The sequence below is a fragment of the Diplotaxodon limnothrissa genome, linkage group LG17, assembly GCF_057381915.1.
Source record: "Diplotaxodon limnothrissa isolate DT_005_m linkage group LG17, D_limnothrissa_male_GT1.1, whole genome shotgun sequence".
Lineage (NCBI taxonomy): Eukaryota > Metazoa > Chordata > Actinopteri > Cichliformes > Cichlidae > Diplotaxodon > Diplotaxodon limnothrissa.
The window spans coordinates 13,004,857-13,025,688 of record NC_140612.1 but is presented as its reverse complement, the minus strand read 5'-3'; the positions used below and the strand labels follow the sequence as shown (position 1 = coordinate 13,025,688).

General features: G+C 41.7%; 1 protein-coding gene across 3 annotated transcripts in view; it reads right to left on the bottom strand.

Annotated features, from left to right (window-relative positions):
* The window catches only part of LOC146614690 (carboxyl-terminal PDZ ligand of neuronal nitric oxide synthase protein-like), a 230,441-nt gene that overhangs the window by 131,590 nt on the left and 78,019 nt on the right, over window positions 1–20,832 (bottom strand). For all 3 annotated transcript variants that reach the window (XM_085376753.1, XM_085376754.1, XM_085376755.1), the window contains exon 4: window positions 15,060–15,118. In XM_085376753.1, the coding sequence (XP_085232879.1) occupies window positions 15,060–15,118 (59 nt within the window). The remainder of the gene's footprint in view (window positions 1–15,059; window positions 15,119–20,832) is intronic.

The following is a 20,832-nucleotide window of genomic DNA, read 5'->3' as shown; positions in this document are numbered from 1 at the left end:
TTCACCCTACGACAGCAATAGTCTGACACTATTATGGATGTCTGGTAATAAAGTAGATCTTTGAGAGTTTTCATCTGTGTTGACCACTATAACTTACAGCTAATAAAGTAGTTTGAAAAAAGTAGGTTTTCTTATTAGAGTAAATCAGAGGGACAGCTCAGACTGAGAATGTTTAGAGACAAAGTCAGAAAGACGAGGCTGAGATGGTTTAGACATGTGCAGAAGGGGGATGGTGGACATACTGGCCAAAGGATGCTAAACATGGCAAGAGAAAAAGAGGACGACCATAGAGGAGCTTCAGGGATGAAGTGAAGGAGGACATGGCGAGGCATGGTGTGGCAAAGCAGGATGCTACTGGTGATCCATTGCAGCGAGCCCTCGAGGGAGCAGTCGAAAAGAGAAGAAAATATTTTACTACTTCAAGATTAATTACTTACTAAATATCAATTACTGCTGTTAGATAGACAAGTGACCTGTCGAGGGTGTGCTTCCTCCCACCCTGTGATGGCTTGAATAGGCTGGAGCCCACTCCATTCTGTTGCCAAATACTGTTTTACAATAATGAACCGATAAAGTAAACTGCAATAGTAAGGCTAATTTTACAGTGTAAAATTGCTACAGTGTGGGCTAACAGCCTGGACAGGAGAAAAGAGCATGAGCAACGTCTGAAGAATCAACAAGGTCCCAACCACTGAGAGAGGGAAAGACATTTTTGCTTAAACACCAAGTTCAGGAATAACAAGCATTAAACAGTTTTTACAATTATGCTTTAATCGGTTTTCTCAAATGCATTATTGGGTATTAAATTAAGATCAAATCATGATGTATTGGCAGCAAACACGCTTCCCCGAACATCTGCTGCTTTGATTATCAACTGCTTCCTCGTGCCATCTGTTCATGAAGGGACACTGAGTTATAAAAGGCAGGGGAGAAGTTTTCAGACAAGTTAGCAGATGAATCCACCAGAGATAGTTCATGTACACCTCAAACACGATAAACCTGTGTTTCACCTGCCACGACTACATATTTTTCTTTGCATAAATAGATTAGGCAGAATAATAAAGTAAAATCACTTCTCAGGAGAACTCGATCTATCCATCCATCCATCGTCAAAAGTGACTAACTGGCGAGCACTCTGAATATGACACTCATGTCTGCGCTTCAGATACAAACACTTAGCCTGTGCTTTTTCAAAAATGAGGCGTGTGTGCTGTGTTTGTGCCTGGTTGGGTTAGATGACAGCGTTGTGAGCATGGTTTAAGAAAAAAAAAGATGCTCCGGCTGCCAGTTTGAAGTTTGTGGGTGGGCACATCTGCTTGATCCAGGGCATTGCGAAGTATTCCTCAGTGAATGAGTCTGCTGGTTTTGCCCTGAGGCTGCAGCTATCTGGCAGGTGAAATGTGAAAAACACACAAACACTGTCTGGGTTTGTTAAGAGACAGAACAGGGTGATGTACACCTGTAGATCTGAAGGGAGAACAGCAGCAGCACCAGTGGCTTAAAGAACATTTCTCCTCCGCTGCTGAAACCTTTGCACCTATCCTTAAAGTTCTTCTGCTTGTTGTAAGACCCAGTGTTTACAGTAATATCACCTGTAACAGCATATTATGTATACTGTTTGTCAGTTCTTTTAGGGGCTTATTAGCAATCCCTTGTGCACTCAGCCCTGATATACTGATCTGACACTTGCAGCACCCTACTATACCATTACTTTAGCATCATAATAAGAAATACATTTCAATTTATCAGCCTGACAATCTGGATATGAGACATAATGTTTTATGCTGATAGTAAATATACTTCAAATTTAAAGAAACGTAAAAATAATCTAATCATAGAACTACATGTTTTGCATGAATATCTTCATGCTTAAAGTTTACAGATCAAGTTAGCAACTTAAAGTCGTTTGTGAATAGAAAACAGAGCTAGAGTTATGTATTGCTGCCCACTGCCTAACACTTACGTATATCTGTTATATCTGTATCAGGCTGTGGTTACAATGATCGGGCCTAACATTGTGACCGCGTGCCCAATATTGTGTTGGTCCCTCTTTTGCTGCTGGTCTCCAGTAGACCCCTGAAGGTGTGCTGTGGTATCTGGCACCAGGATGTTGCTAACATCACCGTAAAAACTGAATTGAGTAAAAACTCAATATAGCTCCCTAACAGAACCCGAGTAGCAGCTGGTCTCTAGTGAGTTTTCTTTTCCCTTTTTCCAAAAACACATTAGGGAGAACCATTTGGGCGGCTATTAAGGTGACAGCGTTGTTTCTGTTACAAAAACAGACTTTAAAAGCATTCAAGCTTCTTCAATATTTCCCCCACTGATGGACACTCTAATAAGATGGCAATGTGGCTCAAATACTCGAGTGTGTATCTCATTACATTAGCCTCAGCAGTCCCTCACTCTGACTGCTTCCAGGTTGATCTCTGCAGTCACACATCTATACCTGCAGAACACGGCACAACAGTGCCCATCAGCACAAAATAAGAAACCCAAATGAAACTGTAATGCACAGCGCTTTGAAATACTCTGCAAATATGTCAGGAAGAAAAAATATGATCAGCAAGCTGCTGTATGATATTAAAGTATAATGGCAAACATTTTCTTTGGAAAGAACTGCCTTTATTTCCAGAGCTTGTGTTTGAGGACAGTGTTAGGGTTTAGCCAGCAACATGCCACCATGACCAAGACCACTGTAGTAAATGATCACATCTGCCAATTATTTATTTCCAGAGTATTTATCAAGGTTATATAGTAATAATACAGTAATAAATCTTTAGATTATATTAAGAAAGCAAACAAGAGTACTGTATAATGTTAAACAGGGAACAGTAAGGCTTATATTCCCTTATGGCTGCACAGTTTAAACAGTAAGAACCCAAAGTTATAAGATGGCTAATCTAGCTGCCATGACTTTACTGTTAGAAAGTTCCCGGTTAAATCACATAACTCTTAGAAATTGCTCTAAAACTACAACATCTGACAGTCTGTTTCCCATTAATATGACAGTATAATGTGGAGAGCAATGTATCCTTTATTTGCTATCTCCCATAAAACACTGCAGAGAGGCTAGAGATCAGTGGGAGAGGACCCCGTAAACAGAGGAAGATAAAATACTTCCGAGAGTAGACAGCTGCAAATCTGAATCAAGCACTTTTTTACCACACATACGGTAGCTTGAAAGACATTTAACTGTCTATGACGGTACTACTGCCATCCTCAAATGAATGGTCACTAATCAGGAAAGCAACTAAGCTGGCAATCTAACACAAATCTCACAACTTGCCACATTGTGCCTTGAGGGTACAGTAACATTAACTTTTTGAGGACAATGTTACAGGTAATGCTTGAGTCAGACTGCTATCATGCCTTTGAGGTTTGCAGTGCAGATATTTAATGTCTAACACTGCGACCTGCTGCTTCTTTTATGACAAGAGGACAAAAGAAGCAGCAGTTATAAAAGACACGTTGCTGGCATGTGTCAGGTAATGTTTACAGTACAGTACAGATACTATTCTGAACTGCTTCTTTGACCGAAACGTCAATAAAAGCAACTCAGAAACAGGGACAAAGGTCATTTGATTGTCATTTGGCAACTCAAGTATTTTGGCCCTTTTTCCGATAAATGTAAGCCAATTGATTTTCTAAGTCTCTCTTCATATTTTATTGCTGCATTTTAGCTTACCAAAGTCAATACTGCCAGGAATATGTACCATTTACAAAAATAACCACATTGAACTGTATCTGGGATAAACTGCTGCTAAAATGAATGAAATCCACAGTGTTTTAGTGCATTGCAGTATAACAGTAGTAAAATGTCCAACCTTATAACAAGTGAATGTAAAAAGAACGGCGATGCACAGAATGAAATGTACAAATGGAGAGACTATATTAATGAACTGTAAATGAGGACATGCAGGATTATAGTAAAATACTGCAGATAAAAGGAGGAAAACTGTAAAATTAACAGGGGTTTACTGTCAACCCAGCTGAAAACGTATTCCTGTTAATCTATGTGACAATATTTTACAGCGTCTTCTGCTCAACTATGCAAAAATGACTATATTTGTTCGTTATATGTGATAAAAGAAAAACAAACAAATGTCAAAATTTGATTTAAAACATTATCAGGTCATCCCTGTTGGACAACGTCTCCCACCCCATGCAGCAGACTGTGACAGCACTGAGCAGCTCCTTCAGTGGGAGACTGCGGCACCCACGGTGTGGGACGGAGAGATTTCGCAGGTCTTTCCTCCCCACTGCTGTCAGACTCCACAACAAAGACTTTAACTGAACAAACACACACATCCACACATGTGCAATAACACTAAGTGCAATAATCTTTTCTGGCATCGTTGTATTTTTACTCAGTTGTATATAGCATTCGTATTCTATTTTTATCTTATTGTATATTTTTATTCTATTTTATTCTACTGTATATAGTATATTATTTTATTCTATTCTGTACAGCTGTGTACTGTATTTATTCTTATTGTATTCTAATTTTTGCGTCATAACTTTTGCACTGTCCACTTCCTGCTGTGACAAAACAAATTTCCCACGTGTGGGACTAATAAAGGTTATCTTATCTTATCTTATCTTATCTTATATCCAAGTGTGTAATGACTCGTGACTACGCAGTGCGGTTCTGAAGAAATATGGGCGGCTGAGAAAAAAACAGATGGTCTTTGCATTAGAGAAGTCAAAAACACATCTCCTCTGATAGGACGGAGTCCATTTCTCATGCAAATTGCTGCACCACAAACAGTAAGTAAGCAGGAAGTTTGGCGTCTAAGATTTGGAACATTTTGCTCGCTGTGATTGAAGAAAGGAAAAAAAGAACACTGCATTAGCAGCGTTCTCCATCATCTGTAGCAGCTCATAAAACACGAGTCAGGTCACAACTCTTAAGAAACTAATCATTTTTCGTGGCATTTTCCAACAACGATTAGATGTTTCCTATGTGGTAATCTGAACTCGTGCTTTTAAAAAGGCAAATGTGCTTTTTTATTTTAAAAAAAGATGAAAAATAAACAGTGAGCTTTATTTTGTTGCCAAACTGTGAATATGTTCTTTATTTGAGAGGAACTACTTGCATTAGTACGCACATGTTAAGTATTCTGTATAGAACCCAAGTAGCTCTGTACATGTTCAGCAAACAAATACTGTACTCAACAGTGCAACAATGTCAACTTCTGATGTGATGTTGGACGTGAGAGGCACACAGCCTAAGTTGTGGTAAGACAGCAGCTCCAGCTAGAAAGCAGCTAAAAATAGAATAAAATATAATAGAATAGACAACAAAATTGTGGACAAAAAGGAATGCACTAAAGAAATATGCAAAGCGCTCACTAAATCCTCCCAAATGATTTATTCACACAGCGTCTGCTCATCTGAAAAACCCACATATAAGTGCTTAAAACAGTTCACAGCTTTGATGTGCGTTTTCCTCCCTGCATTTGAAAAGCTACATATGAATATGTATCATTTAGCTTATGATGTACAGTATTCAAACGTAATACCAAGTTTCTCACATAGGGATTTCCCCTCACTAAATGAAGCCTTCTAATTTACTCTCAGATAACATTAGGGTGATGCAAATGCTAGATCTTCCCTGCATTAACATTTACAGACTAATCACTCTGAAATCGAGACGACACGGGTCACTTTTCAAGTAAAATTCTGATACACAGTGATCAATCTTAGATATATAAACTGCTCTCCAGGGATATTGATAAGTTAAAGTCAAGAGAAAAACAACTTTGAAAGCATACAAGGACACAGATATCACAGTAGTGTATCAGCTGTCTGGTAAAGAAGTGACCTCTGGGATGCAGGCCTATTATGATTTCATTTTATCTGTGATGGCAAGAACCGAAGTACTGAATGATAATGACTCTGTGCTACTCTGATCTAGTATGACTCAGGGTTTTCAGCAGCTGTTCACAGCAAGTATGAATAACTTCGACTAATTGAACAAACACTCCTTGTTAAGTTTTCTTTCTTAAAAATAATGAGAATCAATAATTTGTTACATAAGTATACTTTAAGCTGTTTTTGTCAAATTTATTTTATTGAACGATCTAGATGTCACACACGCAACTCACACCACTCATAGCTAACATGTAGACAATGCAATACGCTTAGGGAAAACCTTGTCTCTTGGCATTTATATGTGAAAGTTGTTCTTTACTTTCAACTTATGAAGGCAAACATTGTGCGGGCAGTATGTAAAAATTTTCCAACCGGCGATATATTCGCGTATGGGCGGGGCAATGTAATCATGCACGGACTGACCAAACATGGACGAACTAGTTTCCAAAGAAAACACTCATCGACAGGTCTGCAGGCTGTTATGACTTGGACCAGACCTCACTGAGTTGAGCAAGCAACTTATGTATCATAGGCTGGAGTGTATATATGTCACCTGGCTGATTGGTATATGTGGTACATAAGTGGTTCAAGATAAACTAGACGAGAAAAAAAAAAAGAATGAAAAAAAGAGAAATATAACTGTCAAAAAAAATTTTCTGGAAATTTCTAAAACAAAAACTGTCCAGTATAAAATCCACCAGGTACAGCTAGCATATTACAAGTCTACCACAACTATGTGCAGTCATTTTAAAGCCATTTGGTTGGAGGTTGATCAAACACATTCCAGAGACTATTGACCAGGACTTTTGCTTGGAATGCACATCCCTGTCCAATACTAGGGAGCCTCTTAAAGTAGAACAATGCCACAGGTACAGCTTGAGAATCACGACAGCTCTTTGTGAAACTTTGTAATTGCATAGCAGTAACAAAGTGCTAGAACAGACTGCACCGCAGACTTCATTACAGGGTTGGGCAGAGCTCACGATGAAATACATCATTTGCTGCTCACAGTAATGCTTTTGATGGAGCCTAAAGGACAGTAAAGTCATTTTCACGCGCCTTGAATTTTTCTAGGATTTTACCATCCAGAGATGCATGTGAGAACACATATGCAGTGGACAGTCTATAGCCATCAAGCTCTCATGTGCAACATGAGAGTAATGTCACTTTGTATTAATGTGCCAATAGAACTGTTAACAGTTCAGTACATTTACCATTAGTGAGAGGGTGTCCTGCATATTCCCCAGGCAGCTCCCTCAGCCAAACAAGTAGTGTTTCCAGTAGTGAGAATATGCTTAAAGTTCTCTATTTCCTGCTGTGTGCAACATTTAAGAAAGGGCAACGATGGATTAACATGATTATCTCCAAATTGCCCAAAGTTCATGTGTGAAAAACTGCCCAGTGGGAGGGGAAATACAGAAGAATATGAAACAAAACAACAACACTGTCACATATATCTAACATATAACAAATAACTACTTACAGAAGCAGTGTCTACTTCATATCAGCATTTTTTTGTCATAAAACACGATGACACCTCATATAAAAATATGGCAAGATATTAATCCTCATATGTTAACATCGCCGCTTCTGCTACTGTGTATAGAAGATATATACACTTCCTATAAAACATAAATATATGTGAAGAGCAGAAGTGAAGTCCGGCACAGAAAATATCAAATATTTCATGACTGAGACTTCTGTTTGGACTGGCGCATCGTAACTAAGTCGAAGAGTAAAGATGAGATGTCGTGAAGATCTGTCACACTCGGCTCAGCAGATGACAGCCACTGATCGATGAGGCTTACCCATCGGACTTGGCTTCAAGCCCCCACCCTGTGCAGCCTCCTCCTGCCGTGGGGGTGGGGGGGAACTTTGTGACTGTAATATTAAAAACCGTACGCAAGGTTTAGATGCGTGGGACAGGGTGAGGCATCTCTAACCAAACAAAATCTCTGAGAATTCCTAAGCTCAGAGACGCTTACACAAACAGCAGGGCAAAATCCATCTTTCTGACAGAATCATTTCCAAAGCCCAAACCCCCAACTGGGCTCCTGGATGCACTTCTGAGCCGGGCCCGCCTGGGAGAGAGTGTGTCAATTTGTGCGCGTGTGCGTGCGTGCGTCTGAAGGGTAAAGAGAGAGGGAGCAGTGGGATAAAGAATGAGTCATTCGGTGCAGAATAAGAAGTGCGGCACTACCTGTCTTCAACTTTATTTCGACTTCTCTCTCTAGAACGAGGGTTTTTTTCTACCGTAGTCAGGCAGGCTTTCATCGTTTGAGCAAACTTCAACATCTCTGCATGTCTGTGTAAGTCTAAGACAAAGAGATTAATGGTGAAGTCATCTTAAAGCGTTCCTATCATTTCTCTACAAATCTGTCTGAACCACTTAATTCTCACAAGCTGCGTCTCAGCACTGAGTGACTGTTTGTGTCTAAGCAGGTCCGCTCAGACAAGACTGTGGTAAGAGTTCAAATCAAAGGCTTATAGCCCTTTGGCAAATGATCGAATGAACTCAATCTTAAGTCCCGTGGGGTCAAATGTACCACAGACATGTCAAGTTAGGCCCAACTTTCTCACACATATTCTCTTGTGGTGAGATCTTCCCAGCCGTTCTGTCTCCCCCAATAACATCTGCACAAACCTCGTCGCGTCCTGCATCCTTAATTCTGATCTTACAACGTAACCGCGGTTTCTAATCCCTCAGAACTCTGATATTCACACTTTAATATTATTCGACTTTTTTTTCAACATGACGTTTTCCTCTGCTTAGCCCTTTTCAAATCAAATCAAATCAAATCACTTTTATTGTCACATCACATGTGCAGGTACATTGGTACAGTACATGTGAGTGAAATTCTTGTGTGCGAGCTTCACAAGCAACAGAGTTGTGCAAAATACAATAATGTAAACAAGCAAAATACAAGAATGGCTACATCTGAAACTAATAAATATATGTACAATATATAATAGTATATGCATTTCTGGATGTGTATACTAAATATTTTTCTACGTGTGTGTGTGTGTGTGTGTGTGTGTGTATACACATATTTTACAAATTAAATAGAGTAAACAATAAATAAAATATATAAAATAAATATACAGAGTGAGACATGTGCAAAACAGTGGCATTACTGTACAGTATGGAGTGCATAATGTTGAAGTTCCAGTAGTGGAGGTGAGGTGTCTATGAAGTGTTCAGCAGTCTGATGGCCTGATGGAAGAAGCTGTCTCTCAGTCTGCTGGTACGGGACCGGATGCTGCAGAACCTCCTTCCTGATGGAAGTAGTCTGAACAGTTTATGGCTGGGGTGACTGGAGTCCTTGATGATCCTCCCCGCTTTCCTCAGGCACCGCTTCCTGTAGATGTCTTGGAGGGAGGGAAGCTCACCTCCAATTATCCGTTCAGAGCACCGCACTACTCGCTGGAGAGCTTTGCAGTTGTAGGCGGTGCTGTTGCCATACCAGGTGGTGATGCATCCAGTGAGGATGCTCTCAATGGCACAGTGATAGAAGGTCCTGAGGATGCGGGGGCTCATGCCGAATCTTTTCAGTCTCCTGAGAAAGAAGAGGCGCTGCTGCGCCTTCTTCACTGTTTTGTTTGTGTGTACTGACCACGTAAGATCCTCAGCCAGATGTACCCCAAGGAACCGGAAGCTGCTCACTCTCTCCACAGCAGCGCCGCTGATGGTGATGGGGGTGTGTACTTCTCTGCACCTCCGGAAGTCCACTATCAACTCCTTTGTCTTTGCGACGTTGAGGGTGAGATGGTTGTCTTGACACCAGTGGGTCAGGGCGCTGACCTCCTCCCTGTAAGCTGTCTCATCACCACTGGTGATAAGACCCACCACTGTAGTGTCGTCCGCAAACTTCACAATGATGTTGGAGTTGTTAGTGGCTGTGCAGTCGTAGGTGTAGAGTGAGTATAGGAGAGGGCTCAGTACACACCCCTGTGGAGCACCAGTGTTCATTGTGACGGGGGATGAGGTGATGCTGCCCAGTCTGACCACTTGGCGTCTGTCAGACAGGAAGCTAAGGATCCAGCTGCAGAGGGAGCTGCTCAGTCCTAGATCCTGCAGTTTCCTGTCCAGCTTCGAGAGAACGATGGTATTGAATGCTGAGCTGTAATCTACAAACAGCATCCTCACATACGTGTCTCTCTTCTCCAGGTGTGACAGGGCAGTATGTAGTGTCAGGGCTATGGCATCATCAGTGGACCTGTTGTGGCGGTATGCGAACTGTAGAGGGTCCAGTGAGTTGGGTAGTGCAGAGCAGATGAAGTCCTTGACCAGCTTCTCGAAGCATTTGCTTACGATGGGGGTCAGGGCTACAGGTCGCCAGTCGTTCAATGAGGAGTACAGGGACGATGGTGGCCATTTTGAAGCAGGCTGGGACTACAGACAGAGAGAGGGAAAGGTTGAAGATGTGCGTGAACACTCCAGCCAGCTGAGCCGCGCATGACTTGAGGACGCGGCCGGGAATCCCGTCCGGACCAGTAGCTTTGCGTGCGTTCACCTTCCTGAAGCACCTCCGCACATCCTCCTCAGACACAGTGTGCGCACTGACGTCATCCGCGGTGCGCACACTGTCCGGTCTCATGGTGTTCGCTGTGTCGAATCTAGCGTAGAATACGTTTAGATCCTCACACAGAGAGGCCGTGGTCTGCGGTGTGCTGGTTTTCCCTCTAAAGTCTGTGATCGTGTTTAGTCCCTGCCACATACTCCGAGGGTTGTCAAACTGTTGCTCCACCCTGTCCCTGTACTCACGTTTGGCTGCTTTGATCGTCTTCCGGAGTTGGTAATGTGCGTGTTTGTAGTCCGATGTGTTCGCGGAGGCAAAGGCGGTGCTCCGTGCCGCCAGTGCCGCGCGAACATCTCCGTTAATCCAGGGTTTTTGATTTGGGAAGGATTTAACTGTTCTGGATGGGACGACATCTTCCACGCATTTCCTGATAAATCCGCAGACTGAGTCTGTGTATTCATCAATGTCCCTAGCAGCCACGTGAAACATTTCCCAGTCCGCGTGATCAAAACAGTCCCGCAGCGCAGACTCCGATTGGTCCGTCCAACAGTGCACCGCCCTCCGGGTTGGAGCTTCCTGTTTCAGCTTCTGCCTGTAGGCGGGCAGGAGCAGGATGGAGCGGTGATCTGATTGGCCGAATGGGGCGCGGGGGAGGGCTTTGTACGCATCCCAGAAAGAGGTGTAACAGTGGTCGAGTAGCCGATCTCCACGAGTGTTAAAATGGATGTGTTGGTGGAGTTTGGGTGAGACTTTCTTCAGGTTTCCCTTATTAAAGTCTCCGGCTGTGATAAACGCTGCCTCTGGGTGTGCGGTTTCCTCGCTGCTGATCGCGCTGTACAGTTCCCTGAGTGCTCGGTCAGTGTCGGCTTGTGGGGGAATGTAAACAGCCGTAATAATCACTGCTGTAAATTCCCTCGGTAGCCAGAATGGCCGGCACTTAATCATCAGGTACTCCAGGTCCGGTGAGCAGAAGGATTTGACCGGGTGCACGTTCGCATAATCACACCAGCTGTTGTTGATCATGAAACACACACCACCGCCTCTGCTTTTCCCAGTAAGATCCTGTGACCTGTCCGCGCGATGCACGGAGAACCCCGGTAGTTGTATTGCGGAGTCCGGTACCTTGTCCGATAGCCAGGTTTCTGTGAGGCAGATCACGCAGCAGTCCCGCATCTCTCGCTGGAATGAGATCCGTGCCCGAAGCTCGCACAGCTTGTTCTCCAGAGACTGCACATTAGCCAGTAATAAACTGGGTAACGGTGGTGTGTTAGTGCGCCGTCTCAGTCGAACCAGAATGCCAGATCTTCTCCCTCTGCGTTGGCGTTTGCGGCCTCCAGGGCCAGAGAACAAAGGCGTCTCAGGTGAGATGAATGGGGGGTCTGCAAACGGAGCGTCCGTGTTGCAAAACTTGAACTCCGGAAAGTTATAAGAAAGACCGTCTTTTATGTCCAGTAAGGTTTGTCGGTCGTACACAAGGAGACATGTGCTACTCGCGATAAAATGAAGGAAAAGTAAAATTAAACACAGAAAAAAGCTGTTGCTTGGGGGAGCTCGCGACAAGGCTGCCATACTCGGCGCCATCTTGTTCATGACCTTTAGGTCACCAAGAGATAATGCTAACCAGGGAACAATATCCTCATTCTAGGAGAATGTATCATTGTTTTGAATTTTCCATTTTCATAAATGACAAGCAAGATCTCCTGATACAGAGAATAAGAATTGAGAGTGAACAAATTTGCACAATAGAAGACAAGATAAAAAGAAAAAAAGATCATAACAGGGCTGAGAGCATGACCTGGTACCTACACTCTGCTTTATCAGACATTCTGGCAGAGTGGAACAGTTTTGACCATTAAACTTACATCGGATTTGTACATTTGAGTTAAATCCTCTTTGTTTTCTCGCTTGTCGCTGACAGGTTTTTTACATGTTAACAATGCCACAAAAATTTGTCATGATAACATTAAGAAAACTGGCTGATTTAGAGCAGTAGCACGCCATTATTTTGGATATCCCCAAAATAAACACGGCCCAGGGAGACATCCAGTTTTTAAACCTGATATGATCTCACTGCCAGAGCGGGAAACACATTAAACATATTTGCTCACCTTTGGGAAAACCATCCATGCAGATCAACATAGCCTTTATGTTCAACTTCACTCCCCAACTAAAACATGCCTGAAGGTTTAAACACTGATAATAAAATGTGCTATCAAGATACTTTTTATCTACATTCTTTCTCTGCTCAGTAACCTCAGACTTATAATGTAACCCAGTATTTTTATTCTGAGGCCTTACAGTTTAGCATTCTGACTATCTTGTTTTTCTGGAGCCAGAAGCTTATTTTGGCAGGAGGTGCTGAGTTATCAGCTATCGCTAGCAAGCTGGGTTGCTGTGCCCATAAAACTATGTCACTCTGACACAAAGATCTGCTAATTAGTTTCAAGTAACACGCTAACAAAATACTATAACTGTCCGGGAGCTGAGGTCTTGCAGATAGTTTAGTGTTAGGTACATGCCTAATTACAAGTCTTAAAAAACATTTGAATGAATGGAGCTTGCAAAATAAATTACATGCATCGTATATAGATCAGGCACAACACTATGACAACTGACAGAAGTGAATAACATAACGTAAAGAACTGTACCCGAGTTGGACAAAGGCCAAAATTGTGATTGCTACATGACTGGGTCAGAGCATCTCCAAAACTCCAAAGCTCATGTTGGGTTTTTCCAGTCTGCAGCGGGAAGCAAAGGCTGGCCTGTGTGGACAGACAAGCTCATGCAGCTCAAACTGCCAAAATTGTTGGTGCTAGTGCTGATAGAAAGGCATCAGAATACACACTGCATCACAGTTTGATGCGTATGGTGCTGCATAGTTGCAGACCAGAAAGGGTGCCAATGTCGACTCCTATGCACCGCCAATAGCAATGGAGCAATGGAAGAATCATGATGAATCACGTTTTCTTTTAACTCATGTGGATGCCCAGGTGGGTTACTTATCTGGGAAACACCTGGCATCGGGATACACCATGGGAAGAAAGTGAGCTGGTGGAGGAAGTACGATCCTTTGGGCAACGCTCTGCTGGGAAACCTTGGGTCCTTGTTAAAGTTACTGTGACAAGTACCACCTACCTAAGCATTGTTGCAGACCATGTACAGCTTTTTGTTGAAATGGTAATCCCTAATAGCAAAAATGGTCCAGAAATGGTTTGAGGAGAACAAACCAGTTTAAAGTGTTGACTTGGCCTCCAATTTCCCCAGGTTTCAATCCAACTGTGCATCTGTGTGATGTGCTGGACAAACAAGTCCAATCCATGGAAACTCCACCTCAAACTTAAAGGACTTAAAGGATCGTTTGCTAACATCTTGGTCCAGATACCACAGCACACAATCAGGACTCTAGTGAAGTCTGTGCCTCAATGGATTGGAAGAACCAACACAATATTATGCAGTTGGTCATAATGTTACGCCTAATCGGTATACGCACACACAACACACGGCGTTATGATAAAAAGAATCCATCCATAAAGAGAAACCTTTTTTTTCACTACACTAGATGTTTAATACTCTTTAGTTGCCAATTTTAACGTGGGAGTCTATGGTGATGGCTCGCTTTTAGAGCCAGCCACAAGTGGCTACTCAGAGTTCTTGACACATAACTGTCGGCATCATTTTCCATCCCTGGAGGTTGTTGTTTGACTCACAATCATCCAGAACAAAACCCACTAATTGGAAGGTTGACAGTTCAACCCCCGGTTCACCCAGTCTGCATATTGATACTCCCAATACCGCGCATGTAACCAACAAGAGTATCGAATAAAGTGCTATATGATGCATATGAATAACACTTGAAAGTCTCACACTATTACAAACCTCTACTAGACTAGAAGACCCAAATGCCTCGAAGCCGAGTCTGCTTGACGTTCTGAATTTACATAAAAATGTCTGTTCTGAGGAAAAACAGCAACACAGGAAAGACACAGATCCCAAGTATTCCACACAACACCAACACCACTGGCAGTAAATAAGGTTACTTTAGGTCACGCTGCCACTGGGATACAACTCAGGCTGTTTTAAGATGTCAATTAAACCTCATGCTGTGATTATGATAGAATTGCAGCGCTGCAAACAAAACTGCAGAAAACCACAGTATGGTTACAGGGGATAAAGAGCTGACTAACGGCTCAGGTTTAATTAGATGCCCCCATTAAAAGAGAAAGAGATCCGAAATTAACATGACAGCAGAAGTGACACTTGGGCACATTAGAACTTAAAATTTATTCAATTTTTAAAAACAGTGTTGAGGATTGGTTTGATTACCATTTCTTCTGATATGATGTTTAGCATTTTTTTTCTGAAATGTTGGTGGTGCTGTGCTGTTTAGGAGTCGGTGGAAGTTATCGCCAGACTTACCAGTGCCTTCTTTCTCCAAAATGTCAACGCTTGCACTGACAGAGACAAAGGATTCTCATTTCCGGAGCCACCACAGTGTACTTAATCAAGTTTGGATTAAAATTCATTTGGGAAAAGGCTCAATGAGCCATAAGGACTGACTTACTAGAATAAGTATTAAAAAGCATCTAAATTAGCATTTAAAGATGAGCTAAAGAAATGTAACGTTATGACAAAAAAAAAATAAAAATCTTAAGGCCAGCTTACCTGTAAATGGGATCCTGCATCACCATCATTTTGCTCTCGTCCCATGTCCACTCCTTCTTCTGTGTAAACAAAACGAAACCATTCAGTTACACCAAATGTAAAAAAATTGGATACATAAGACGAATGAAATAAGAAACATTCCTTGCTTGGACAGTTTGAGCATAAATCAGCTGAAACTCAAAGACAGACAGATGATATTCCGTGAGCACAGATATCATTGTGAGCCCTTCACATACATTTTTTACTTGCTCCTTTTGTCTGTTTGATTAAATCTACCTTTCACCTTAATGTCACAATCAAAATGTCACCACAGACGCACACAGGAATCATTCTTGTTGATTTCTGTCTCCACAGAGCCCTTTGTTGACCGAGTCATTCAATCACTTCAATCTGCGCTCTTTGAATGCCTCCTTTGCACTCAGAGATGTAAATAGATTGCTGACCGTCACACTTGACATTTCAGCTTTCGGGACAAGGAGCTAAACTCGACAAGAAAACATTCATCCATCGACTGGCCTTTAATTGCATCCCGCCAGTACACTTGACCAAGGGCCTTTTGAGGGCAGCCAGGTACAGAAAAATAAATATCCATATTTTGTGCTCACTTTTGGTTTGTTGTCAGAAATTAAATATAGTTTGAATCCCTTCATTTTTCAGAATTCTTTTTAAAACTTTATCATGTTGCGTTTTTATCTGAGTTTGTGCCTGGCTTTCAGTTAGCTGACTTGACAGCTAACTGCTATTTAAGTGAAGGTGGAACTGTCCTGTTAGCATATGTAAAGTAGAGATGACAACCTAAGCCGAAAGGATAATACAAAGTTCCAAAAACAAAAAAAGAAAAGCAAAAACTGACTGCCGGCTTGCCAAACTAAATAGTTACAAAACAAGCAGGTACTAATTTATTAACACAGATGCAGCCCGTTCATTCTGATGAATGCCCTTGGTAATTTACCAATAGCAGTGGAAATTAGTAAGTCAAACACAAGCAAACTTAATGTGGGCATGAATAATCTAACAACTAAACAACACAGCAAAAGACTTTTGCATATTTCAAGTGGAGGGTGGTGCTGAAGCAAACCACACAGAGTTCAGTGGAACCATGGACTGACACTGTCTAAAGACAAAGGTGGGATGTCTCATCACTTCTTGATGACAGAGCTCCCAGGGTGGACAAGATTCGCCCTGAGTTCCTTAAGGTTCTGGATGCTACATAGCTGTTTTGGTTGCCACATCTCTACAACATGGCATGGAAATCTGTGGCAGTGCCTCTGGTTTGGTATGCTGGAGTGGTAGTTCCGATCTTTAAGAAGGACAACCAGAGGGAGTGTTTCAGCTATAGGGGGATCACACTAGTAAGCCTCCCTGGGAAGGTCCAAGTCAGGATACTGGTGAGGAGAGACATTCAGTTAGTTAAACCTCAATTTCAGGAGGAAAAATTCGGGGGGTTTTGTCCTCGTTGCAGAATACTGGACCAGGTCTTTATCTTCTCGAGGATATTTGAGGGTACATGGGAGTTTGAGGAACTATTCTCTATTTGCTTTTTGGACTTGGAGAAGGCATTTTACTAAATTTCTTTGTAAATTTGGGTACGACTTACTCTCTTATTGCTACGAGAGCTATTCAGTCTCTGCACAACTGAATTTCGAGGCCCATCTAAGTTCCAGAAGTTGGTGTCAGAATCTCATTTCTGCTTTTTAAAGATGCTCAAGTTCTATTGGCTTCAAAATTCGGACACTGTACCGCTCTATTGTGGTGAACTGAGAGATGAGTGTGAATGTGCAGCTGCTGATCTACATCCCTACCCTCATCTATGTTCACGAGCCCTGGGCAGAAATCAGACTGTGGACACAAGTGGGAGAAATGAGTTTCTTCTGAAGGGCGGCTGGGCTCCCCCTTACTGTTGAGATGCGAAGTTCCTTCATTCAGAAGGAACTCCACATTGAAAGGAGCCAGTCGAGGTGTTTCAAGCATTGCCTACTTGGAAGAGGCCCTGAGGCAGATCCAGGGAAAGCTATAGAGATTATATCTCTTAGTTGGCCTGGGAAAGTCTTAAAGTTCCCTCGGATGAACTGGGAGAGGATGGTCTGGTGTATTGACCCACGGCGGGAAAGCGGCATTAAATAGATGGATGTGTGGAGATTTTCACCAGTTAGCCTGTAAATGAAGTTATTGTTCCATTTGCATAAATGTGCACATCACTTTTGTTTTCTGCATGTGTATGTAGCTGCAGGTATTTTTTAGTATGGCCATGTGTAATGAATGGCATGTGTATATGACTCACGGCCGTCAGTAGATAACAAACTATTTCAGCAAAAACCTCAATATTCATTACATTCAGTACACATTACGCAGAGACTTTGATCTCTACCTTATTGTTTATGTGCAGATTCTCTGCTTACAATTGTGACCTAAAACCTAAAACACTTAACATTTCTGTTAAATGTCAAAAACAACTTTGTAGCCATTAATACATCAATCGCTTGTATTTTGTGTTATTCTTTCTCTCCTGTCGATGTGACACTTTCTGTTCTGTTAACGTAAAATGCCAGCTTTAAGGTCCAGAAACATGCAGGGCTCTGCTCTAAACATGCAAGATTTGGCCTCAGCAAAAATCTACAGGACAAGTCAAACTTTGGGCACCACTTTGAGCAGTCTACATGCACTGATTTCACACTTTTAATAACATCTCCCTTGGGCTTCCAAATAAATTATTCCTCCTAGTGGCAACTATCACATTCACATCAGGGATGTGCTTTTTTTGTGCTGTCATTTTCAGCACAATTTGTAGTAAATTGTCAGGCTCAAATCTAAGCGCAGTTTTATGGTTTAATTAAGTACTCAAAGTACCTCAAAAGAAATACATATGCAGTAGGCAAGCTGAAAAAAATAAATGTCCCAAAGCCAATGTGCCTGTTCAGTACTCCCGACAGAACGATTCTACGCTGCTTAAAAGTATCTGGTGATGTCTGCGGACTCAGTACTTCCAAAAAATATAAATCTGTCGACTTCATGTGCATCTGGTCACCGGAAATGAGAATCTATATTATAGAGAATATACAGTATTTCCTAAACAGTTCTTCAAATACTGATGTAAAGCTTCAGTAACAGCTGAGATTTTCCACTTTGATATTTTTTATTGAACTGAATTTGCTGAAGCACAAAGCATGAAGGACATTAGCCTTAACCCTATGAATACTTACAGTATGCATCATCCACTCACACTGCTGTCCACAACAAAGCTATAGAGCAAATATGCAGATGTTTTCAGGTGGCCATTTACTAACAAAGCTAGACTTTTAAACTAGTCCGATTAAAGGCCAACTCCTTTCAGGGCCATTCAGACATTAATGTAAATCTGACATACAAATATGGCCTTTGTAAGTCAACAGAGTTTCACCTGATATAAGCTGAGTGAGTCCTACATAAAGTAGGTACAGTCTTTCAGGTGAAGCTTAACTATAAAGTTTTTTCAGACTACAGCAGCAAAATCAGTGTGCCAAAAATGATGCTCCAAAAAGCTTAAAGGAATTTGACAGTTTTCATCAGAATTTGGAGGAAACCATCTTGCAAGTTGGTTTTATATGGAACATTCATCCCTGCATCATTTGCTCATTCTTCCCAATACGAAGGAACTAAGGAAATGTGTGGTCTGTGCAGATGGTGGACCATCAGCTGAGGAAATCTTGCCATTTTCACAGCCAGCAAGTTGCCAACAGGCAATCAGATTTTGGAGCTGCCTCATCTCCTTACAAAGACACAGACTGTCCCTTTAAATACAAGACTTCGATTGCTTTTCAGGCTTGCACAGAGTGTTTAAAATAAACTGTATATGAAAGAGAAGTGAAACATAGAGGAAGAAACTTGGACTGGCTTTTTAGCCGTCAGATAATTCTATCAAAATGCTCCAGAGGGCACCAATAACACAAGCACATCTGAGAGGTCCAGGACACGAGGCATAGGAGTCAGATGGGCTGAAGCTCCCTGTTGGCACACTGATCAGCCAAAGCAGACACAGCCCTAACCTTAAGCTGTATGGGGGAATGTATTACAAAGCGAAATTAATGAGTTAGCAAGCTATGCTGACCTTAAAGCCAAATTTTTCTGTGTCACAAAAGTGACTCTCTTTTTACCTACCGGTAGCTAAATCACCATGGTAACTGATACTCAACCTGGTCAGGACCAGGTTGTGTTCAAAGTGAGCTCAGTTTGCCCATACCTTACTGTTGCCAGCTCTATGCATCACACGCTCACTGGAATCCTCAGTATGTAATATTGGAACACAGGATCTCTATTCAAACCATAGAATTAATTTACTTTGCTCAAGCATCAAACTCAAGCAGCTTTCACATCTCCTTCATAACCTATGGGGCTTTAATGTTTAGTTTCTAGTGAGACCCAATCACATAAACACTAGCACTGAGTTCTAAATATCATAAGTCATAAAATATTTAACTTGAAGTATTTTACATGGATTTTTTTTTATTCTGTGCACTAAATACCAAGTTTACAGTTGTTGTCTTTTACAGCTTTAATATCTTGTCTTATTTGTAACAGCACTGCTATATTTTTATGTTCTTATATTTATGTTCTATATATATTTTAATGACTATAGGATGATCATCATCTCTGATTGGGGGAGGTGCCTCTCATAGGGATCATTTTGTGCAGAAAAAGAGTCACTTGACTGGAGAAACACCCCTTTTTATGTGACCACAGAGCCTAAAGCAGGATTTCCAGCTTAACAGAGAAAATCCATAAGCACTGGTGATGCATGTCATCTCCAGTGAGGTTTTAGGTTTTGTCAAGCTGCTAACGCAAAATAGCCTTATTATGAGTTATGAGCAAATATAATCAATTTATAATTGTTCTCCATCCATCTATTTTGTTCCACTTAACCGTGGCCAGGTCAGGTGGACATGGGGGCAGCAGCCTAAGCAGATAAACCCAGACCTGTCTTTCCTCGGCCAACACCTAAAGCTTGTCCGGGCCAGGTGAGAGATATAATCTCTCCTGTGTGTCCTGGGTCTGTCCCGGTGTCACACCTCACCCAGGAGCCACCCAGGAGAAATCCTTGTCAGATGCCCGAACTGGCTCCTTTTGATGTGGAGGAGCAGCAGCTCTTTTCTGAGCCCCTCCCAGATTGCCAAACTCCTCACCCCATCTCTAAGGGAGAGACCAGCCACCCCCTGGAGAAAGCTCATTTGCACCATTTGTATCCATAAACCTGTTCTTTTGGCCACTACCCAGAGCTCGTGACCATAGGTGCAGGTATAGACGTTGATCGACCGGTAAACTGAGTTGTTAGTAAATGTCAAATTATCTACAGAAGCCCACAGTTTTTATTTAACCTCCTAGGACCTGGCGTCCACATATGTGGACATTACATTTTGGGTTATTTAGACCAAAATACTGAATTTTGCTCTACAAGGCCCTAATATTCACTTACGAGGACATTATACTGCTACTGTTCTATCAACATTTTAAATGAATATACTCATATGTGGCTCTTATTTTTCTTAAAAACAAAAATCAGGTAAAAAAAATAAATCTGGTAATTCTTTGTTTTTACAGTCATCGGGCCCCAATATGCCCAAATATCAAAGAGAAATTAAAAATGCATGCCGTGGAAGATTTCGGGTCTTAGGAGTTTAAGGAGGTAAGCATGCTTTTTAATGCTTTTTCAATACACAAACCCTAAAAAGGTAAAATGTACTTCAGATGCTTTTTAATACAAAAACTTTGTAAACATGACAGTCATTTTCCCTTGAAATTA